The 25,915-nt window shown below is 43.3% G+C and overlaps 1 protein-coding gene across 1 annotated transcript in view; it reads right to left on the reverse strand.

Moving 5' to 3' along the window:
* LOC124620022 (RNA-binding protein 42-like) overlaps window positions 1–25,915 on the reverse strand; it is a 346,561-nt gene that overhangs the window by 291,179 nt on the left and 29,467 nt on the right. The window contains 2 exon segments of the mRNA XM_047146688.1: window positions 13,463–13,529; window positions 13,531–13,798. Of these exon segments, the coding sequence (XP_047002644.1) occupies window positions 13,463–13,529; window positions 13,531–13,798 (335 nt within the window).

The following is a 25,915-nucleotide window of genomic DNA, read 5'->3' on the forward strand; positions in this document are numbered from 1 at the left end:
CATTGGTGGGTTTGTGCGTCACTAGGCGGAAGGTGAAAGAGGGAGCAGGCCATGCGGCTGGTTCCCTACTTCTTAGCAACAGGTACGAGGTGCTACCCAGTGTTGAGGATGACTCTCAGCCAGCACAGGATACCACTCCTGTTAGACCAGCAATCGATTTTCCTGCCCAGTACAGACAAATACAGAGGGTGGGCATGCTAGTCATTGGAAGCTCCAATGTTAGGCGGGTGATGGAGCCCCTCAGGGAGATAGCAGGCAAGGCAGGAAAGAATTCCAATGTACATTCGGTATGTTTGCTGGGAGGTCTTATCTGTGATGCGAAGGAGGCCCTGTCGGCCACTATCGAGCGCACTGGGTCCAACCGGCTGCATGTAGTGGCACATGTCGGCACGAATGATGCCTACTGCTCTGATTCTGAGGCCATCCTCTGCTTCTTTTGGTGGCTGGCTGATTTGGTGAAGGCAAATAGCAGCACACGCGAAGTGCAGGCCAAGCTGTCTATTTGTAGCATCATACCCAGCGTTGATCGCGGTCCTCTTGTTTGGGGCAGAGTGGAAGGTCTAAACCAGAGGCTCAGACAACTCTGCGATGGTTTTTCTTTCTTGCTTTCCTTGGACTTTGTCCCTCATCATGCGGGGTCGGCCTTTTTATTACGGTTTTTGGCAGCGTTAGTTGCAGAGGGTGACCGGATGACCTTCCTGCTGCCACCCTGAACCCCCCGGGATGTTAGTAGTGTACCCTAGGTGTTTGCGTTTAGTGTAAGCCATGAAATAGTGCGAACATCTGCAAATGTCTGTGAGTCGTGTAACTGAGACGGAATGTGGGGACCAGCCTGGTATTCACCTACCAGGACATGGAAAACTGCCGAAAAACCACATGCAGGCTGGCCAGCATACCGGCCCTCGTCGTTAATCCACCGGGCGGATTCGATCCAGGTCCGACACGCCTACCCGAGTCAGGAAGCAGCACATTAGCTCTCTTGGCTGCCCCAGAAGGTAGCGACTCTGCGACTATCGGATGCAGAATTGTAAGGTTCCCCTTAACAGGTCAGGTGCGCATTACATGCAGGAAGTGGCTACTAGGGTAGTGGAGTACATGTGGCATGCACATGGCACTTTTTTTAGGTCAGAGAAACCCTCCCTTGGGATCAAAGACAATTTGCCTGTTAAATCAGCCACAGAAACTTCAGAGAATCTTGGTCCTCGCAGATCAAAGATAGAAAAGATCAATATGATTTTAGTAAACTGCAGGGGTATCCAAGGAAAGGTCTCAGAATTAGTACCACTTACTAAAGGTGATAACACACAGATAGTATTGGAAGCAGAAAGCTGGTTGAAACCAGACATCAATGACATCCAAGTTTCAGACTGGAACGTTTATTGTAAGGATAGGTTAGTCGCCAACGGTGGCGGTGTGTTTATTGCAGCAAAAAATTCAATAAAATCTAGCGAGGTGATCACAGATTCCGAAGGTGAATTAATCTGGGGAAAATAGAGTATCAAAGAACTGCCAAAAATGGTGATCGGATGCTTTAATAGACCACCTGAGTCAGGATCTGTAGTTGCAGAGCGCTTCAGACAGAACTTGCAGAATATCATTAGTAATTTTCCTGATCATGCCGTTGTAAGAGGGAATGACTTCAACTTTCCAGGTATAGATTGGGAGTGTTACGCCATCAAAACTGGTACCAGAGACAGGGATTCGTGTAGTATTGTTCTGGATGTCTTGTCCGAAAATTACCTCCAGCAGATAGTTAGGGAACCAACTCGTGGGTGTGATGTCTTAGACCTCCTGGCAACAAACAGACCTGGACTTATCGGATCAGTTAACGTAGAGGAAGGTACCAGTGATCATAAGGCTGTGACAGCATCTACAATGTTGGGTCCTACAAAGATTGTTAAGAAAGGAAGGAAAATATATTTGCTCAGCAAGGATGACGGGATGCAAATTTCAGAATATCTCAGCAGGCAGCATCAAATATTCGGTGATGAGGACGAAGATGTGGAGAACAAATGGAAAAAAAATCAAAGGTATCGTTCAGTATGCCCTAGACAAATATGTTCCAGTAAGGTTTTAAGGGATGGAAAAGATCTACCATGGTTTAATAGCCGTGTTAGGAAAGTGCTAGGTAAACAAAGAGCACTTCTTCTCAGATTCAAAAGAAGTTAAAAACCTAGCTGATAAATAAAAGCTGAACGAAGCGAAAATGAGTGTAAGCAGAGCAATGAGAGAAGCGTTCCATGATTTTGAAAGTAAGACATTGTCAACCGACCTGAGTAAAAACCCTAAGACATTTTGGTCGTATGTAAAATCAGTAAGTGGATCAAAATCATCTATTCATTTTCTCAGTAACCACAGCGGGACATAAACGAAAGATAACACAGAGAAGGCTGAAATATTGAATTCGGTCTTCCGAAGTTGTTTCATTGTGGAAGATCGTAACACTGTCCCTCTTTTCGATCGTCGTATGAACGTCGAAATGGCAGATACTGAGACACTTGATCGCAGAATTGAAAAGCAGCTACAATCTCTTAGTAGTGGAAAGGCGTCGGGGCCAGATGAGATACCTATGAAATTCTATGGCTAAAGATTATGCGAAAGAACTTGCTCCCCTTCTAGCAGTAATTTATCGCAGATCGCTTGAGCAACAAAAGGTACCCAACGACTGGAAAAAAATGCAAGTCATTCCCTTTTTAAGAAAGCCCTTAAGACAGATCAACACAATTATAGACCTATATCGTTACATCAATCTGTTGTAGAATTATGGAACATGTTTTATGCTCAATAATCATGACTTTTTCGAAAATGAACATCTCCTCTATAAAAATCAACATGGATTCTAGAAACAGAGATCCTGTGAAACTCAGCTCCGTGATATCCACAGCGCAGTGGACAACAGCGTTCAGGTTAATGCCGTGTACCTTGACTTCAGTAAGGCATTTGACACCGTCCCGCATTGCTGTTTAATGAAAGAAATACGAGTTTACAGAGAAGCAGAGCAGACCCGCGATTGGGTTCAAGACTTCCTTGCAATAGAACTCAACAGGTCGCTCTTAACTGAACTAAATCGACAGATGTAAAGGTTGTGAGGTAATGGGCGAGTTGTAATGCCCTAAATATATTCTAAGTTCGGAGTTAGCGTGGCCGCACAGGGGCCTCTGGTGACAGGCTGCGGCTCGTTGGCGGCTGCGTGGTGCCGAATGTTAGCCGATGCAAGAGGGGTAGCCCCGGCACATAGTCCAGGCCAACTGCGTGGCTGGGAATTCCATGTTGATGCTGTGACAATGACTGTGCTTTGTGTCAATGAAGGAGACTTGTATGCTGGGAGTGCCAACGATGGCGGACCTTGTGAAACCATAATACAAACGTTCCACAGCTCATGTCGAAATTAATATAGCCAGAGGAATCATGATAACTTTAAAAGAAACATGTACATTACCATTATCTGAATGACAATTCTGAAGTTGTAATCAGATTTTCAATATCTTTATTAGTTTAAGTTTAGTATCTGACTGTAAATTATACAAGTAACACCCAGCAATGGATTTTCAAAATCTAAACAGTTCATCCGATTTTCTCGATCGACGTGTCTTTAGAAAGCTATTAGTGTAAACCTAAATTGGTATGAATTACAGGCATGTAACTTGAATACTACATGAGTTACAGGAGGTCAAAGTGGCCGATTACTATTAATAGCATCAGGCCATAAGTACTCCCCAGTTACACGAAAAAACAGTAGCAGCATGCTTATAAATATATTTATTCTTTGTTTATATCTGATATATACTATTCATGAAGAAACTGGTTAAATATTTACTGTGTTTTAGAAGGCACGGAGACAATAGGCTACTGGCCTTCCTTTTGTTTCTATTCCTATGATATATGTTTATTTGATTTGTTTATGTACTTAATAATGTGTGTTAGAGTGTGTTTATGGTCCAGCCATAGGAATATTTATTTAATTTCAAGTTATTTAAATGTAAATCCAGTATTTTGTATGTGTTTCAATATCTTTGAGAGTGTGCGTTGGCTTGAAGGCATGGCGGGAGCGCTCTAGCCAATCACAGCACTCGTTAATGGGGAGACTGGATGGAAGTGCTGGACAGGGGACTGCTGGACGAGGAGGCGCGCAACAGGCGGTTGTGGGAACTACATGGAGAGTGGAGCAGTTTGTGCATGGTCGCGGGAGATAGAAATATTTCATAGCGCCAATTTGTGCGTTTCTGAGATTTCCGTGGCTTCTGCATTTAGAAGTTAATATCTCGCAAGCTATGTTGTTGTTCACAACTAATTACGAAGTAGGAATCTATTGTTTCCCTGTTATTCAACTTATATTTTGTTTAATTGCTGGACCATCAACACCAACAAGTGTTTACAGTAATAAATGGCATTCTTAAAGCTACTTCTACTATCGTACTCATCATTTAAAGTCATTAAAAATAGTACCTGCAGATTTTATTTAATTGCAATCTTTCATTTATGAATGTCTATGTTACATTCAAAATTTGCAATTGCTGAGTGATAGGAACCTTCGGCTATTCGATTCATGTGTATATTCATATTGTATACTGTAGACTCAGCAGTATTTGGCTTGTAATGCAGCAACTACATATTCCAGCCACTAGACAACAAAACCAGCCAAAACTTTTAATCTTTCGACTCTGTGTCTGAGGGTACATAGTTGACGGCCACACTCATAACATTTTCTATTTGAAAGCCCACAAGGTAACATCTGGAGTACCACAGGGAAGTGTGATAGCACCATTCCTGTTTACAATTTATATAAATGATCTAGTAGAAAGTGTCGGATGCTCTTTAAGGCTATTCGCAGATGACGCAGTTGTCTATACCAATGTAGCAACACCAGAAGATAGTAAGAATTTGCAGAACGACCTGCAGAGAATTGATGAATAGTGCAGGCTCTGGCAGTTGACCCTCAATGTAAATAAATGTAACATATTGTGCATACATAGGAAAAGAAATCCACTACTGTGCAGCTAAACTATTGATGACAAATAGCTGGAGACAGCATCTGCCATAAAATATCTAGGCATAACTACCCAGAGCAACTTTAAGTGGAATGACCATATAAAAGAGATAGTGGGAAAAGGAGACACCAGACTTAGATTTATTGGAAGGATCTTAAGGAAATGTAACTCATCCACGAAAGAAGTGGCTTATAAGGCACTTGTTCGCCTGATTCTTGAGTACTGTTCATTTATCTGGGATCCCTATTAGGTAGGACTGATAGAGGAGATAGAGAAGATCCAACAAAGAATGGCACGTTTTGTCACGGGATAGTTTAGCTGGCGAGAGAGCGATTTTGGAGATGCTAAACAAACTCCACTGCCAGACGTTACAAAAGAGATGTTGTGCATCAGGGAGCGATTTAACATTGAAATTTCGAGGCAGCACTTTTCAGGAGGAGTCGGACAACATGCATCTCGCATACTGACCACGAGGAGAAAATTTGAGAAATTAGGACCAATACAAAAGGCTTACCGAGAATCATTCTTCCCACACAGTAGTCGCTAGTGGAACAGGTTGGAAGGGATCAGATAGTGGTACTGAAAGTACCCTCCACCACACACCATTAGGTGGCTTGCACAGTATGATGTAGAGGTAGACAACTCATTTGGATCTTTCCCTTCAACACTAGGTTTTCTGAACTGCGCCGATGGAGGTTATCCTTACGACATTGACATTATCCTTACAACACATTCTATGTTCCTGTAATAATCCCAGCCTCAAACTAGATTAACATACTGTCCCCACACCCTTCACCAACAGTTACCACCCCCTCTGTCCTAAGACCACCTCCACATTACCGTCACCTAACCTCTTTGTTCGTCGCTCTCTGCGAATGTACCCACCCATCTTTCCCTGCTCCTCTGCTTTTCCACTCCATTTTCCCCACCTCCCTGCCCCACAACCTCCTGATGCTGTGCCTGTTAGCAATCTAGTCCCCTCACACTCTGCCAGACAGTGCTCCTCCCCCCACCCGTACACTGCTATCCCTTCCCCTTCCCCACCCCCTCCAGATTGCTGCTTCCATCCCATATGATATTTGTTTGCATTCTGGCCCAAGCTGCCGGGGTTGGTGGTCATGTGTACGTGAGGTATGCTTGCTTTTGTGAATGAATGATGTGTGTTTCTCTTTCTCTTCCTGATGAAAGCGGTGGCCAAAAGCTTATGTGTAAGTGTCTTTTAATTGCGTCTGTCTGCAACTTTGTGTCATCTTTACAGCAAGTAGCAATCTACCTTTTCCTACATTGATGATATTCCTACCTGGAGTTTCCATTGATTGATTTTACCAAATGGCTTTTCTTCCCTCCTACAACCCTGTGATGTTTTCCTTTGTTCCTATTCTCTATAGCATTACTCTTCTCAGTGTCCGTTCTCTACCTTCTTTCCTGTGTTTATTCAATGCCTTCCAAACTGCACCTACTTCCTAGCCACACTGTATCAGCAATTGTCCGTGAACAACACAGGCTTCATGAGAGCGCAGATTGTTGATGCAGCATCTGATGCCCCAGATTCTTTCCTACGATAATCATAATTATATTTATTCCTACTGATCACACTTCATCCCTCATCCTACAGTACTTTAGCATTTTACTTTCCACACCTGCCCACGCTACACGCACTTATGATCCTTGACCTAACTCATCACCCTTCCCCCTCTCTTCCCTTATACATTCCTTTCCTCCCATGTATATGTACTCTTCATGCATCTTACCCAGCTCCTCTCACAACCATCACCACTTATTTTGTCCTTTCCCATGTCATTTCCCTTTACTTTATACCATTCCTGTCACAATGGACCACTGTTCCATCTATCTGCGCCAGTTCACAAAAGTATCCCTTCTCCTGGCTAAAAACCAGTCCCACTACCTATTTGTTAAATGTTGACGAAACCATGGAATCTGCCCAAATGGCCTAACCATAAAAGCTTCTTTCTCCAGATCCCATCCCTCCTTTCACAATGACCTCCATCTTTTCAGATTCCACCAGTATCTGGACCTCACGAACCTAGTCCTGCAAAAACATGGCACAAGCAACCTAGAACCACCTCTGCTCCCTTCGAAAGATGCTATTACTTCGCAAGTCCTATTTCATACATCGCATGACTCAAACAGAATCCCTTGCTCTCCAGCATCTGGAGCAGCATTTCAGACACCACCTCCGCAAGTTATCCAACCTGCTGCCTGGGGGTACCACTAACCAACCCCTATCCCAACAACAGTGTTCCTCCTCATTCACCCCTCATAGCACCTAAACCCTCCCTTGCTGACCTTTTCAACTTGTCACATCCCAAAACTCCCTACCAACACTCCACCAAATTCAGAGCCGAAACATTCACGTAACACTCTTCTCAACACTTCCACAAAAACCCTCAGCTCCAAAGAAGTTTCAGTCCTATCCAAACACCATGCCTTTAGCCCTACATCCAAATTTAACTATGCTGGACTTGTCAAAGACCTACTCTCCTTCTCACGATCTCTGCAATGGAAAAACTTCCTTGTCACCAATCCGTCTAACCAAAGCCAATTTAATTACAACATCAAACCCTGCCTCTCTCAGTTCTTACCATCGTCCAACCGTGATCCCTCTCCCACCCACCTAACCATCTGCTGGTCACCTTCCAGGAACTCCTTACTTCCACCTTAGCCTTACTACCTTTCACCAGGTCCCTTCCTCAGAAGACAAATCTCTCAGCAGAACAAAGATTAGCTATACACAATCTCAAAACAAATCCTGACCTAATCATACCACCTGCAGACAAAGGTTCCACACTGTTGTTAGGAAACACAGTGACTACCTGGCAGCTGGCCTCCGCCAATAATCTGACTCTTCCACCAATAAACTCGGCCAGAGTGAGCCCATCCCAGAAATACAACATAACCTCCAATCCCTGCTCAAAGCCTTTGGTACTTCCCAGAACCTCTCCCCTGAATCCATTTCCCTCCTCAACCCCATGACAACATGCACATCCACCACCTATATGCTCCCCAAACCACACAAACTGAACAATCTTGGATGTCCCATTGTGGTTGGTTATTGAGACCCCACTGAAAGAGTTTTGTTCCTCATTGACCAACACCTCCAACCAATTGCCCGTGATCTAGCCTCCCACGGCAAGGATACCAACCACTCCCTTCACCACCTCTCCACTATCCCCACCCCATTACCTCCTGGATACTTACTAGTTGATGTTAATGCCACCTCCTATACACCAACATCCCTCAAAACCCATGGCCTTACAGCTTTGGAAAACTACCTTTCCCAAATGTCCTTCAGACTCCAAACGCACTACCTCTTTCCTCATACACTTTACTATCTTTATCCTAGCCCACAACTACTTCTTCTTTGAAGGGAAAGTATACAAACAAATTGGCAGCACAGTCATGGGCACCTGCATGGCACCATCCTATCCCAACCTGCTTATGGGCCATCCACAGACTTTATTAGCCTACACAAATTCCAAACCCCTAGTCTGCTTCAGGTTCATTGAGGATATCTTCATGATCTAGACTCAGGACTAAGACAGCCTATCTTCATTCCTTCACAACCTCAACACCTTCTCTCACTTCCGCTTCACCTGGTCCTCCTAAATCCAGCATGCCACCTTCCAAGAAGCTTATCTCCTCCTCTCTGATGGCTCCATTATCACCTCTGTCTACATTAAACCCACCGACCACCAACAGTACCTGTATCTCTACACCTTCCATCCCATTCACATCAAAAAATTCTTCCCATATGGCCTAGCCATCCAGGGATGGCATATCTGCAGGGACGAGAACTCCCTTGCCCAGTATGCTTATGGTCTCACCGAGGCCTTCACGGACAGGCACTACCCCCCAGATCTAATCTGCAAACAGATCTCCCATGTCATTTCCCCTCACATCCCCAATCCTCCCTCAACCCTCAAGAACTACTCACAAACGAGTGCCCCCTTTGTCGCCCAATACCCCCTGGACTTGAACAAGTGAGCCACACCCTTTACCAGGGCTTTAATTACTTACCATCATGCTCTGAAATGAGGGACATCTCACCCGAGATCCTTCCCATCCCTCCTAAAGTGGTGTTCCATCGCCCATCCAACCTGCACAACATTCCAGTCCATCCCTATACTGCTACTAATCCTGACCTTGCACCACAAGGATCATATCCTTGTGGAAGACCCAGGTATAATGATTGCCCAATCTACCCACCAAGCAGTCCTACTCCAGTCCTGTCACAGGTTTATCCTATCCCATCAGGGGCTGAGCCACATGGAAAGCAGCCACATCATTTACCAGCTCTGCTGCAATTGCTGCATAGCTTTTTATAATGGTATGACTACCAACCAGCTGTCCACCAGGATGAACAGCCACCACCAAACTGTGGCCAAGAGCAAAGTAGACCACCGTGCGGCACAACATGCAACTGAACACACCATGCTTGATTTTAATGGCTGCTTCACAACCCGAACCATCTGGATCCTCTCCTACACGATCAGCTTCTCTGAAGAGCACAGATAGGGATTACCCTTACAACACATTTTCTGCACCTGTAATTATCCCGGCCTCAACCTACAAAAACATACTATTCCCACATCTTCCACCCAACACTTTCCACCCCTCCGTCCTATTATCTCCTCCCCATTCTTGTTTCCCACACTCTTTGTTAGCCTCCCTCTGCCAATGCATCTGCCCATCTTTCCCTACTCCTCCCCTTTTTTTTTTGCATTCTAGTCCCAGCATACTCCAGCAGTTTGTTTTCGTCTTGCTTCCCCCCCCCCCCCTCCCCGACTACTATTACTGTCACTATCCCTTTCCCTTTATCTGGTCCCTCCAGACTGCTGATTCTTTCCCACATGATAGTTGCATTCTGACCCATGCTGCTGTAGTTTGCGGTCAAGTTTGTGTGAGGTGTGCTTGCTTGTGTGAATAAATGGTATGTGTGTGTCTTCCTTTTCTGACAAAGGCTATGGCTGAAAGCTTATGTGTACGCTGTGCCTGTTTGCAACTTAACGTGTCATCTTTATGGTAAGAAGCACTCTATCTTTTTCTACAGTGTTGATATTCCTACTTGGAGTTTGCAGCATTTAATTTGCATACATTGTTTTCCTTCATACACAACTTTAATACAGAGTACTACTCAGGCGTAACTCAGTGGGTTCACGTACCATGTTCAAGTGGGACAAAAAAGCAGTTAGATGTACATCAGCTAGCTAGTTAGTTTGTTTCATCTTCTATGGATCATTTGCACAATAAATTGTAATGATGTGGAATGTGTCATTTTATATTCACAAATTAATTTGTAAATATGGCTAATGCTTGCCATTTACGAGTTATTTATGTACTTTTTAAATGTACAGACGTGAGTTGGCAATTTCTACCCACCATCTTTTGCACATTACAATAGCAGAAATAGAAGGAGTTGTCAAGGAGAATTTTTTTTTTTTTCTTCAGCTGCTGCAAAAATCATTTTAAAGTAGTTAATGATAATGATACTGCATAGTATGTATATCTATAATTGTTTAATTTATGCTAAAGGAAACAAAGAATTATAACTGAGGATCCAGAGTGCAAGGCAAGAATATTCGAAAACCAGTTATTATTACTGTTGTTATTATTTCAAGTAGGTAAAAAGATGAGGGCTAGTAGAACTCCTTGGGTAACAGAAGAAATATTAAACTTAATTGACGAAAGTAGAAAATATAAAAATGCAGTAAATGAAGCAGGCAAAAAGGAATACAAACGTCTCAAAAATGAGATCAACAGGAAGTGCAAAATGGCTAAGCAGGGCTCGCTAGAGGACAAATGTAAGGATGTAGAGGCTTATCTCACTAGGGGTAAGATAGATACTGCCTACAGGAAAACTAAAGAGACCTTTGGAGAAAAGGGAACCACGTGTATGAATATCAAGAGCTGAGATGAGAACCCAGTTCTTAGCAAAGAAGGGAAAGCCGAAAGGTGGAAGGAGTAAATAGAGGGTCTTTACAAGGGTGATGTACTTGAGGACAATATTATGGAAATGGAAGAGGATGTAGATGAAGATGAAATGGGAGATACGATACTGCGTGAAGAGTTTGACTGAGCACTGAAAGACTTAAGTCGAAACAAGGCCCCGGGAGTAGACAACATTCCATTAGAACTACTGATGGCCTTTGGAGAGCCAGTCCTGACAAAACTCTACCATCTGGTGAGCAAGATGTATGAGACAGGCGAAATGCCCTCAGACTTCAAGAAGAATATAATAATTCCAATCCCACAGAAAGCAGGTGTTGACAGATGTGAAAATTACCGAACTATCAGTTTAATAAGTCACAGCTGCAAAATACTAACGCGAATTCTTTACAGACGAATGGAAAAACTAGTAGAAGCCGACCTCAGGGAAGATCAGTTTGGATTCCGTAGAAATATTGGAACACGTGATGCAATACTGACCTTACGACTTATCTTAGAAGAAAGATTAAGGAAAGGCAAACCTACGTTTCTAGCATTTGTAGACTTAGAGAAAGCTTTTGACAATGTTGACTGGAATACTCTCTTTCAAATTCTGAAGGTGGCAGGGGTAAAATACAGGGAGCGAAAGGCTATTTACAATTTGTACAGAAACCAGATGGCAGTTATAAGAGTCGAGGGGCATGAAAGGGAAGCAGTGGTTGGGAAGGGAGTGAGACAGGGTTGTAGCCTCTCCCCGATGTTATTCAATCTGTATATTGACCAAGCAGTAAAGGAAACAAAAGAAAAATTCGGAGTAGGTATTAAAATCCATGTAGAAGAAATAAAAACTTTGAGGTTCGCCGATGACATTGTAATTCTATCAGAGACAGCAAAGGACTTGGAAGAGCAGTTGAACAGAATGGACAGTGTCTTGAAAGGAGGATATAAGATGTACATCAACAAAAGCAAAACGAGGATAATGGAATGTAGTCGAATTAAGTCAGATGATGCTGAGGGAATTAGATTAGGAAATGAGGCACTTAAAGTAGTAAAGGAGTTTTGCTATTTGGGGAGCAAAATAACTGATGATGGTCGACGTAGAGAGGATATAAAATGTAGACTGGCAATGGCAAGGAAAGCGTTTCTGAAGAAGAGAAATTTGTTAACATCAATTATAGATTTAAGTGTCAGGGAGTCGTTTCTGAAAGTATTTACATGGAGTGTAGCCATGTATGGAAGTGAAACATGGACGATAAATAGTTTGGACAAGAAGAGAATAGAAGCTTTCGAAATGTGGTGCTACAGAAGAATGCTGAAGATTAGATGGGTATACCACATAACTAATGATGAAGTATTGAACAGAATTGGGGAGAAGACGAATATGTGGCACAACTTGACAAAAAGAAGGGACCGGGTAGAAGGACATGTTCTGAGGCATCAAGGGATCACAAATTTAGCATTGGAGGGCAGCGTGGAGGGTAAAAATCATAGGAGGAGACCAAGAGATGAATACACTAAGCAGATTCAGAAGGATGGGGGTTGCAGTAAGTACTGGGAGATGAAGAAGCTTGCACAGATAGGGTAGCATGGAGAGCTGCATCAAACCAGTCTCAGGACTGAAGACCACAACAACAACAATTATTTCAACACATATATCTACTTGATAAGCATTTTTATGTAACATACCTATTATTGTCAAACAATGGAAAATCCATGAAGGAATGTAAGAATATTATGAAAAGGATAGTTGCTACTTACCATTTTGTGGAGATGCTGAGTCACACATAGGAACAACAAAAAAAACTCTCAGAAAATAAGCATTCCGCCAAAAAGGCCTTTGTCGAAAATAGAACACACACACACACACACACACACACACACACACACACACACACACACACACACACCAAAAAAGACCACAGTCTGTGGCAGCTGAAGCTAGACTGCGAACAGCAGTGCATGATGGGAGAGGCAACAGCGTGGTGGGTCTGAGGAGGAGGCTGGGGTGGGAGCAGAGTAGGGGTGAGGGACAGTAAAGTTCTGCTTGTGGGAGCATACAGGGACAAGGTGTAGAGAGGGTAGGGCAGCTAGGTGCAGTCGGAAAGTTACATGGTGGATGGTGGTAAGGAGGGGAGGGAGTAGCAGTAAAGGAGAGATGTAACAAGACAGCAATCATGTGTGTGTGAGTTGCTTTTGAGTGTGTGTGTGTGTGTGTGTGTGTGTGTGTGTGTGTGTGTGTGTGTTGTATATCTTCAACAAAGGCCTTATTGGACAAAAGCTACTTTCTGACAGTTTTTTTGTTGTGCCTATCTGCACCTCAGCATATCCCCAATTATTATTGTATTGTTTTATGTACTGAACACACTGACACAGCCAACTGCGTAGAAAACATACTGAAAGGCAATTAAATATCCTACTCTATTCTATTCTATCCCATTCTATTTTATATGACACGGACTTTAGTTCCATGCCATCAGTTGTTACATAAGGACACAAATTAATAAGTAGATAGTACAAGAGAAACTTACGATGTCGCACTGGAGGTCCCCTCTGCACTTGATGTGGAACCAACACAGGTGGAGGAGGTGGCGGCGGGTGGCGGCGGGGGAGGGGGCGGCGGCGGAGGAATTCCTGCATAGGGAGCGACAGGCTGTATTATTGGTGCAAACGTCAGTGGTGGATCGGTCTGATAATCTGGGACTGCAGGTACCATCTGCTGTTCTTCCAGTCGCCGCTGCACTTGATTGTAGGTATTGGCACCTATAACTGCTCGTTGTGCTTGCACCGTAGTCACAGGTGGCTGCTGCGGTGGAGGTGGAGGCGGTGGAGGTGGAAGAACAGGCAAGGCGATTTCAGCCTCAAACCTGCAATAATTGAAAGAAAAATGGTGCTCATTTTCTTCTAAAGTATTTTATAGAATAACAGTTCTGCTAAACAATATGAAATGCCACACAGTAAGATTCAGTCTATATCAGTTGAGCTTGTTTGATTAAGTTCTCGATATTCCTCGCAATTCCCTCTAACTATGCAAGTGAAAACTCCACAGATAAACTTGCTGTAGTAGGTCAACTAGACCAAGCACAGCGTCTTCACCTACAGTAGCAATAGTAAAGGCAAATGAGAAAAAAACAGTTACAGTAGAAAATGCAATATGTGTAGATAGACAATAGTGCTTCCTTCCCATTAGAGCAGCTTTTTAGTCAAAGACAGACTGAAGAGGAAACCCACAAAATAAAAATACACAGCACCTCATGTAACATGAGATAGCAAAAGTAAAGCTAAAATACTCATAAGCGACAAGGCTATCATCAAGAGTGCCCCAGGGAAGTGATATGATGATTGTTATTCTCTACATACAGAAATGACCTGGCGGACAGGATGAGCAGCAGTCTGCAGCTGTTTGCTGACAATGCAGTAATGTACAAGAAGGTGTCGTCATAGAGTGACTATAGGATACAAGATGACTTAGACAAAATTTGTAGTTGGTGTGATGAATGGCAGCTAGCTCTAAATATAGAAAAATATAAGTTAATGGAGATGAGTAAGAAAAACAAAACCATCACAGAATGGAAAATCCAGGATGGAAGGTAACAATATTATGAAAAGGAATGTTGCTACTCACCAAATCACAGATAGGCACAACAAAAAGACAGTCAGAAAATGAAGTTTCAGCCAACAAGGCCTTTGTCAAAAATAGACCACACACACACACACACACACACACACACACACACACACACACACACACACAACCTATCCCACCAATGGCAAGGCTACCTGTGAAACCAGTCATGTGATCTACAAGCTAAGCTGCAATCACTCTGCTGCATTCTATGTGGGCAGGAAAACCAACAAGCTGTCTGTCTGTTTGTCTGCCTGTCCACATGACTGGTCATCGACAAACTGTGGCCAAGGAACAAATGGACCCCCCTGTTGCTGAGCACACTGCCCAACATGACACCCTTCATTTCAATGACTGCTTCACAACTTGTGCCATATGGATCCTTCCCACCAACACCAGCTTTTCTGAATTGCGCAGGTGGAAACTCTCCCTGCAATATATCCTATGTTCCTACACCCTCCTGGTCTCAACCTTTGTTACTCATTTTTCTCGCCCATCCAGACCCTTCCCTGTTCCCATTCAACACTACACAGCCCTCATTCCACCAATGCACCCAGTCTTTTTACTTCTCTCGTTTTTCGCTACCCCCCTCCCCCCACCTCTCCCCTGCCATTCGTCTAACCTTCAGACTTCACCTAGGTGCCCTACCCTCTCTCCCCCTCATCCTTGCGCACTCCCCAGCAGCATTTCACTGTTCCCCACCCCACCCCGCTATTCCTCCCCCTCCCTGTCCCAGCCTCCTCCTTACCCCCACCCAGTTGCTGCTCCCATCATGCACTGCTGCTGTTGTTCGCAGTGTGACTTCAGCTGCCAGAGGCTGCAGTCGTGTGTGTGAGTTACACTTGTGTGTGTGTGTGTGTGTGTGTGTGTGTGTGTGTGTGTGTGTGTGTGTCATCTATTTTCGACAAAGGCCTTGTCGGCCAAAAGCTTATATTGTGACAGCCTTTTTGTTGTGCCTATCTGCGACTCAGCATCTCTGCAATATAGTAAGTAGCAACTTTCCTTTTCATAAAAACAAAACCATATGTTTGAATACGGTATCAGCAGTATGCTATTTCAAACAGTCATACCGATTAAATATCTAGGTGTAGTACTGCAAAGCACTATGAAATGTAATGAACGTGTAAGGACTGTCGTAGGGAAGGAGAACGGCCGACTTTGGTTTATTAGGAGAATGTTAATGTTAGGAAAGTGCAGTTCATCTGTAAAGGAGCTATAGGGCAGTAGTGTGACCCATTGTTGAGTACTGTTGGAGTGTTTGGGACCTGCACCCGGTCAGATTAAAGAAAGACACCAAATCAATTCAGAGATGAGCTGCTAGATTTGTTACCTGTACATTCTAAAAAAAACAACATGTAGGTGTTATGGAGAGACTTCAGGAACTCAAATGGGAATCACTGGAGGGAAGGTGATGTTCTTTTTGAGTAGCACTATTGAGAAAATTTAGAGAACTGGCATCTGAAGCTGACTGCAGAACGATTCCACTGCCACCAACATACATTTCACATAAGGACCATCAAGATAAGATGAGAGAGATTAGGGCTCGTATAGAGGCATATAGACAGTCGCTTTCCCCTTACTCTATTTACGAGTGAAACAGAAAAGGAAATTACTAGCAGTGTTACAGGGTGCCATCCACCACGCACCATATGGTGGCTTGCAGAGTATGTATGTAGATGTACATGTAGAGGTGGAAGTGCTTGTATGTGACTAATGCAACACACAGTCACAACATTCATGGGATCAGATATAACATACGTGTAGCTGAGATTCTCACTAGCAATGACAATATATTGTCAAACATGCATTTACTGTCGATTTGTTAATCAGAGCTGTCACAGCAATGCATTTTTTTATTTTTGATTACTTCAGCACTATTAAAAAAATTATGGAACTTCTACATAACAAACAAATAATATTAGATGTGATACATTTCATACCTGAAAAACCTATTATATCGAAAAAGAACTGAATTGGCATAAGCACTGCTTGCAGATATAAATATTATAAATGGCAAACAAAAATTTTCTGTTCGAAAGTCCTACAGTCCAGAATTGGTAGGCCAATCACGTAAAATCGCCATAAGGACTGAGGTAACCATCCCACCGATGCACCAGGTTAAAGTCACATGTTTGGTCAAACACCGTGTCCTGCTGCGTGAAGAAGTCATAACTGCCTGCTGCATATTCACAACAGACAGGACTTGTTGAAACTTTAGGGCCTTTATTAAGGCATAATAATTGCATGAGGAGAGATTAGAACTATGGGTCACATGCTCAAGTGTCTCCCACTTGAGCTGGCGTAACTTCTGCATCACAACACTCGGGATATGGACGTGTGTTAGTATGAATCAGCAGCATCACTTGTTGCAGTTTTCCTGGATATTTTGCCTTAATTGCATCCAACAGTTTCTCCAGCACTGTGCAGTACCATACTCTAGTGATGGAGGTGCCAGGTTTCTCGAAATCAACAAGCAATGGATCCCGGCAATCAAAGAACAGAGTGAGCATCACCTTTCCAGCAAATGGTAGACTCTTGCACTTCCTAGGACAAGGGCATGATTGATGATACCATTGTTCCCATTTTTGGCACCAGTTTCTGTCACCTGCAAGGATGAGCTCATGGAATGCGTTACTTCAACAATGAAATACATCAGCTGCTTCAGGCAAACAGCCATCTGATTTGCTTTTTGTTTGACATTCAAAGCCCAGGGTATCCACTGGATGCAGACCTTACAGAAGCCTAACTCCTGTTGGGTAATGCATTGCACGCCAGAAGCTGCAGAGTGATCATTTGCTAGTGTATGAATGGTTAAGTGCCAGTCTGCCTTAATCCCATCGTCAACTGCTCACTTGATTTTGTCCATAATGAGGCTGGTCTTCCAGATCGACCAGCATCCTGTGTGGAATTGTGCCCAGCACGAAACTTGATGCATCATTCCCCAAAAGTGATTTTCGACTGATTCCCCATACATATTCTCCAGTCACGATGGTTATCTACCCATGTTTGTCATTTGGCAGTCAAGCAAAGAACAACAGCAAGTTTTTCCTGTTTGGTTGAACTTGATAGTAAAGTCCCCTTAGTTCACATTTCCAAATTTACCACATGCACAGCAGAATGACACAAATGCTAAACTAATCCCTCACCTACATGTCAGTCTTTATATACCAGCACTGGAGTCACAATGGGTGGCATATACACTGTAGCAATGTTCTCGAAAATAAACTTTCTGATATCTGTATATAGATCCCTAATGGTAACATGTTTGTTTTCTTTAAACAATTCACTTCTTAACTAGAAAAAATACTATTAAAATAACTCCAAAAGTGTCATGGTGATATTAACTTTCTGTAAGAAGGAAGATAACAAGTTTAACATCCCATCAGCAGAATGGCCATTACAGATGGAAAACAAACTCTGATTACTAAGGGGTTGTGGAAGGGAATCCTGGCATTTGACTGGAGCAATTTAGGGAAATCATGGAAAACGTAAACCCAGAAGGCCAGACTGGGATTTGTACCATTATCCTCCTGAATGCGAGTCCAGTGTTTTTCACGATAAATATGCCAAAAATTTGTTAATGTAACATTATTGTAGTATATGTACTTCACTGACAGATTTGCTTCAGAGGTCAGGCACACCGCTGCTTTATTTTGTAGGCTGTTTGTCAACAGATGATTTGCTGCGCTGCTTATTGCAAAGCCTCCTACATCCGCCACAATGTCTGCAGGTACAAGCCATGCCAACATTTGCCACACAAGTCGCATAAACCGTACTGCAGTCACAGGCACCTACTTGTGTCCATGCTGTCGTGTGTCCACACGACACTGCGACTACATTTCTCCACTGACAGTTATTTAGGTCACAGCTCAACCCCTCGTAAGCAAGTTCCACTTCGGTCTCGAGAGCAACCACCAGCTGCCTCGAGTTTACACTCCAGATCACAAAACCTTTCACTACCACTACCCAACAGACAGTGCTGTCTCACACCTGTTCCAGGATCAATAGCCACTGGAAGTCCATCAACTGCTCCCAAAGACCTGACCTAGAACTCGATGACCCACAGGCTCACGCCCACATGGTACAGTGTTGCTGCTCATCCTCAGTAACTCTCAACTCACCAGCATTGCCGACCATTGTGGGCATCATCATAATGGCACCCAGTATACATCGTCAAGACCGACTTCTGAGTTGCACTCAAGTGCGGACTTTCAGTCTCTAAGTTGTACTGAGTGTATCTCATGGTTAATGAAGAAGTTATTGAATTCAAACAAACTCAGCTGCACAACTTGACCAAGGTTGTAACAGTGGCCAGGAGGATAATGGTTTCATGTTACAGTGCTCTTCCCTCATCTGCCATATATTACAGTGGAGGTGAGCCAACTCTCCTATGTGTGACACTCTTAGTATGTATGGCTTCCCACAGCTCATTCCTCATCTGTCATATACTACAGTGGTGATGAGAATAATGGTTTAGTGCTACAGTGCCTGCTCAAGATTCACTGACTGCAGTGCCACCTCTTGGTCTCAGCCATCACCTGCCCACTGCCCACATTCATGCCAAGCCTGGCTCTGCCGTGCTGTGTTGCATTTTGCCCAGACAAAATTCAGCCACCGCCAGCCCTCTTCCAGGAGGTGGTGGTGGTGCCTGGACATGACAAGGATGATGAGGTCATTTCTCCATGTGTGTTTTATTGTTTCTTGATGTGTCTTCATTCATTTTTGCTGTAACACAGTTTCATCCTTTCTCTATTGTTCATGTCTTTTTCAAACAAATGCATTTTGCTGGTGGATTCATTCATCTTCATGGGGCAACATATTCATGTCATTGTATTGCGCTGGTCTATTTTCGAATCCTACTGCAGTGTGAGTATGTCTCCCCATTTATTGGACACGGACAGTTCCATTCTGCATTTCTATAACTGTGTTGAATTGTAGGATTGTCTCCATTTTGGGAGGCATTTGTTTTGCACTTGGTGTCAACATTTCTCAGTAGATGCAAGTTTGGCATTGTTCTCTTTTCAGCATAGTTTGGGCGGTCCTTTCTTGTACTGTTCCAGTGTGAATTCTCTTACTCAGTGTTGTTGGTCTGCACGGTTTTCAGTGGTTTCTTGGTTTATTTCTGGGTATGTTCCAGTTCTTTACAATGTATTCTTATGTGGGATTGCATGCTTTCTGGTTATCTTGTTTGGAGCTGCCATTGCCTGCAGCACTTCAATTCTGGGGTCAGACAATTCTGGACCTGCTGCAGAGTGTTTCTCCACTCACTCAGGTTCTACAGTCTTTTCTACAGTGTTTGAAAGAGCACAGTCAGTACTAGCATTTAAATGGGGCATCCAGTGTGGTGAGCTGGGCACTTCATATCCAGTTTGTTTGCAATGTTCTCATTCATATACTGTCATAATGGAAGACACTCCAATACTGGTTCAGCCCTCACATGTGATGCCATCAGACACCAACATCTCATCGTCAACTCTTTCGGCATCAATCTAGTCACCACTTACATCGTCAAGGCCGACCCTCCTGCCGTCACCAGTCCTATCAGTGCCAATAGTTGCTCTCTCAACGGCCCTATTGTGCCGGCCTTTGTGACACTGTTTCCATCCTTCGCCTCCACCTCTTCTGCAGCCATCCTGCAGCTGGCCCTGCTGGTGCCACCGATCCCATCATGTGTTCTTTTGGGTCTCGAGTTGTGACTCCTTGGAAACTCCGCTGTCAATCCTGCCTTCTCTGTCACCACCTACAGCAGCCTGTTGCCATCCTCCTATGCAGGCACGGTGACTTCTTGCATTAGGATCATTTATATATGTTCACTGAATTCTTATCCTATTGTTTCCAGTCTGCTCTAGTAGCTGCTTAGTGCCTCCTCCCTTAAGTGGTGACTTCATTCGAGATGGTTGCACCATCTCTCTTAAAGGGGGGTGGGGGGGATGACCGGGGCCCTGCATATTCTGCCACCACACTCAGGGATGTGCTTCACAGGACTGCATTACCTAGGGAGGTTGGTTGCCATCAGAAGATTCACTGGGCTGTTTACCATGAAGCCTCCTGCAGTCACCTCTATGTCTGGGGACACAAGTCGTGCCAATTTTTGGCACACATGTTACAGTAAACAGTGCTGCAGTCATAGGCACCTACTTGCATCCACACGGCCATGTGTCCACGTGATACTGCAGCCACATTCCTCAACTGGCAGGTAGTTAGGTCGCAGCTTCACCCCTCAAAGGCAAATTTCACTCTGGGCACCCACTACACAATGTCAAGGCAGACTTTTAAGTTGTACTCAAGTGTGGACTTCCACCTTCTAAAGCTGTACAGAATTTACTTCAAGGTTAATAAACAAAGAGTTGTTATTGTACCACGTGAATTCAATCACTACTAGTCACACCACTTGACCAAGGTTATAAGAGTTTTTTTATTAAAGTTTTGTCTCCAAGAAGATTAGATAGCTAGCTCGATCAGGTATCATCTAACTTTGTCTGCATTGTAAAACACACAGATGTTGGTTCTTGGATCACACATGCTTGCTACTGGTTCAAGATTACAACAAATTATCCCACATAAGAAGATATAGTTTATGACCTGCAAAAAGAGAAATGTATTTAATTCCTCAACAACAAATGAAACTACTTCATCTGTCATTTCTCACTGAGGACAAAAATGATAACCCAGAGAAAGAAAAATTATTGTACAGGCATTAAAACATCACCAGTAAAGATGACTGCAAGATAGAATTAGCAATACTGTTAGTGGCAACATCAAAGAATTTGTTACTTACTACAAGACATACAAACACCTCAACAAAAAACAGTCAAAGCTGCAAATAATAACAATTCCCTTATCAGGATGTCTTTAAACAAATGCAGCACAGTCTGCAGCATCATAAACGAACAAACTGGACAGAAGGTTTCACAAAGGAAGAAATTACATTGAATATAGAGAAAAAATGTACCAAATTGCCAATGAATTTGATACATATTTTTCAGAAACTGTAAAATATATCCTGCATAACTGTATTAACACTACCCACTCTCTCCACCAATAATACTCCCTTGAACTCTAATTCTACTTCCTACAACAGTAGGTGAAATACAAAATATTACAAGAAGAAAATTAAGTTTACTAGATATGACACAATTTCCTGTTTTCTGCTTGAAAATTGTACTATTTGTATCAGTAAACCTATGACAAATATTAAAAATGCATCATTTAAAAACAGCAAAAATTAAAACTGGTCTGAACTTTTGACCTCCCCAATCACAAACATAAGCCTGGTTTTTTCTTATATGTCAATGACACAAATATACTGATAACCAGTGGACAGGGGCATTCCAACTTGTAGCCAATGAAAGAACTACTCATGCATAATCCTGGTTTGAGGCAAGGAGAATACTTTTAAACATACAGAAAACTGCAAGCGTGAACTTCTGCATGAGATGCAACACTGTTTCTTGCTATGCAGATATACATATTATTATAAACAGAGACGTAATCATAAAAGATGCTAAATTTCTTGAACTGTTCAGCAGTAATACACTAAAGAAGTTGTGTACAGAGGTGTCATAAAAAAACCTTTGCACAATCTTTTTTTATTATTAATTAGATCAATTAGAGATACTACTGACATAAATACTTATCTACCATACGCTATTTGAATCCCTTGAGATTTTTTTTGTTACAGAAACAAGGTATGAAAATAATGGCACCAGCAGAGGAACCAAAACACTGTAAATCACTATTCCATTGTTCAAAATTGCTCCACTGCTGAGCATTTATGTACTAAAGTAAACATGTGGCACAGTACACCACATGGAATCCTCATACAAAAATCCAGATCACCAACTCCACAACACTAAAAATTTCAAATTATACACATGAAACAAAAATACAGTAGAGTGTCGATTATCCGAATGTCGGTCAATTGAACGACCGCTTAACCGAACTGTGTACTCGCTCGCACCTGTTACTCTCCCACCCTACCGTCCATCATCCCCCTCACTCCCAAACCAAGTTTCCCACAGTAGTCGCCACACTGGGCCACCGCTGATGGAACATTGCTTCTAATGGGGCCTTCACAAGGCGCTGCTGACCGGCCAAGCCGTCAGTCGCTGTCTTTCAACAATCAGCACACTTCTGTTGGCTGGGCACTGGCAGTAGAAGTAGCGGCAGTATCAAAGCTTTTCACAGCAACAGCTGCGCCAGCTTAGAATTGAGACGTGCCGCTCCGCGCAGTTTGAAGGATTGCGCGCCCCCAAGAGGAGCTTCTCACGGTGCAAACAGTCACCTTCTGTTCTCTGTTACAACCACTTGTGTGCTGCTGCGTGAAGAAGTGAACTTGACAATACATGCTTAAACGTAAATGTGTTGTCCTTTCTATGAGGGACAAGTACGAGATTATTACTATATATTCCTACTGAAGTTGCCTTTGTATGCTACTTTGTATTACTAAAAGAGATGCCTGATTTTATGAATAAATTTACTGTACAGTACTTCTTTTTGGCAAATAAACATGTACAGTTCGATTATCCAAACAAACCAGCTTTCCTAACACCCATGTCCCCCAATTACTTCAGATAATCGACGCTCTACTGTATATGCAAATGATGTAGAATGCAAGGAAATAAAAACACTTGATGATCTGCCAACAGACATCAAGTAAGCCAAATGCCTAAGCAAACAATGAGGTCAACCATAACTTGCAGTACTGGTCATTGGCTTTGACTTGTGATGTAAGGTTCTGTGTTGTGTTATGTGATGCCACATGAAGATGGCATTGTATAGTATGTGACTGTGCTCTCTAGTGCTGAATGTCGATTTTTCTTTCTTTTTTTAAAAATTATGGTTTTAGGGTGCAAAACAGCTACGGTCATAAGCACCCATTCTGTGGCTTAATGAAGGACAAATCAGGAATTTAAATCAGCAGCAGTGGGAGCACAACTCGAGGAGAAGGGAAACTAAAATCGAAAGGAAATCTTAGAAAAGTGATACTGAAGGGGAGCTTTTCCCCTAAAAGAGCTTCAAATGACCGATGTCATCTCACTAACACTTATAAACTCAAGGACGTGATCGGCTGAGCGTGCATCATCTGCTAAAAGGGAAGATATGTCAGGCAACAGCTGTAAACAGGCGCATAGCGGATTAAATAGGGGAACTGAAGTAAAAGGTGTCTCACTGTCCACAATTGAGAGCAGTGGGGACACAGCAGGGAGGATCGCCATTTAAAAGGTGTCAATGGCTAAAAAGGCAGTGCCCAATCCGGAATCTAGTTGAAATTACCTTCTCCCGACGGCGAGGCTGGGAGGAAGAGGTTTTATGTCCTGTAATTTATTATACTGAAGTGTATATTAATGTGTGTTCCATATGTCATGACATAAAATGCTCTGTAGATAGGCAAAGAGAACCATACGAACAGTGGGCTGAGGAAGAGAGACAGCAGCCTTTGCCGCTATATTGGCTGCCTCATTTCCACATATACCAATGTGTCCTGGGATCCAGAGGAATGCCATAGAGATGCCCCCCAAGTGGAGCATGTGGAGGCAGTCTTGAATCCAGTGCACCAGAGGGTGGATGGGTTGAAGAGCTTGGAGGTTGAGAAGAGAGCTGAGCAAATCTGAGCATATAATATACTGTATCTACTGATGGCAACGGATGTATTGGACAGCCTGGAGAACAGTGTGAAGTTACACAGTAAAAAGGGAACACTGACCAGGAAGCTGAAATCTAATAGGGGTACCGTCAATAATACAGGCACTCCCAACACCAAAGGTGGTCTTGGAGCCATCAGCATAAATAAATGTGGCATCCTCCATTTGCGCATATAGAGCAGCAAATGCCCAACAGTAAACATTGGGGGGGGGGGGGGGGCAGGGGTACTATGTACTATCCTTGGGAAGCTGACAAAAGTCACGGAGAAGGCAGGTCCAGGAGCGAAGTCCAGGTGGCGTCATACCCCCATTTGTCAAGAAAGTTATATGAAATTGGACGGAAAGTGAATGTAGCAGTTGATGGAAGCAGACTCCCAGTGATAGTAGAGAGGAATGGCTGCCTGCATAGCCTAAATACAAGGAGCCATCGAAAAAAAGGGCATAGGTTGGATGAGCAGGCATGGAAGACAGATGATTAGCTTAACAACTCAGAAGGACAACTCGCCGATTGTACAGTAGAGGTTCAGCAGTCTCAGTGTAAAGACTCTCCACGGGGCTAGTGTAAAAAGCTCCAGACGCTAAACGGTGGTCGACAGAATCTAGACCAGGGCCGCACAAACACGGAAAACTGCAAGCGTGCAAAGCGAGGTGCAGCGAGTGCGTGCACAGTGCATCGGTTCAACTCGGCATACTTCGCCTCAACTCGGCTTGCTAGGTGAGGCCGACGCTGTGCGCTGCCGAATGCGCTGCCGGACAGCTTAGTCAACATTGGAATATGTAAGCGCAAGACAATTACCGGAATAATGGAACCATCTGCTCCAAAAAAAGGGAAAATTGCCGAAATTCAGTTTAAACCGGAATGGGAACTCTCCTACTTTTTTTGTGCGTTGTGACGATAAAGCCAAATGTCTAAGCTGCGGTACACTAATTACGTGTGTCAGAAAATCGTCTATTGAAAGGCACTACAGCAAGTTGCATTCAGAAAAGTATAGTGATGTAACAGGGGATGCCAGAGAGGAAGAATTACGGAAGTTGCAAACTCTTGCAGAAGAGAATTTTGTATCTACAAACCAGGTTTGTTGCAAGTACTTTAGCATGTATATTTTGGTTAAAGTTCATGCGAAACGAAATAACATTTGTTTAGATTCCTTAGTTTTCATTTTTGCATAAATTATTCCTAACATATCTTTTTTTCTCTACTTCAGGGTGAAGAAGATGAGGGGTGTTGCGAAAGGACTCTCAGAGCTAGTTACAAAGTTGCTCTACATTTAGCAAGAGCTGGGAGGCCATTTATGGGCAGGCCATTAATAAAAAAACATTATGTTGGACATAGTAGAGACAATGAATCCCACATTAGCTCCCGCGTACAGCAGAATACCACTTTCCAGAATGACAATACATCGGAGAATCAACGACATTGCTGAGAATTTGCATGAACAACTGGCAGCCAAAATTGAAAACTTCCTAGCGTACTCCATCGCACTTGATGAGTCCACGGATATTAACGACATGGTTCAGTTAGCAATATTTTTGCGTGGCGTGGACGACGACCTACATGTAATGGAAGCGCTCCTGGTTATGATTTCGTTGAAGGACACTGTTACAGGGGCGGATATTTTAGCAGCTGTCGAAATGGCAGCTGAAGGAATAGGACTCCCTTGGGAAAAGCTGTTTTCCGTAACGACAGATGGGGCACCAGCAATGTGCGGTAAAGC

Source organism: Schistocerca americana, chromosome 6 (assembly GCF_021461395.2).
Source record: "Schistocerca americana isolate TAMUIC-IGC-003095 chromosome 6, iqSchAmer2.1, whole genome shotgun sequence".
NCBI classification, from domain to species: domain Eukaryota; kingdom Metazoa; phylum Arthropoda; class Insecta; order Orthoptera; family Acrididae; genus Schistocerca; species Schistocerca americana.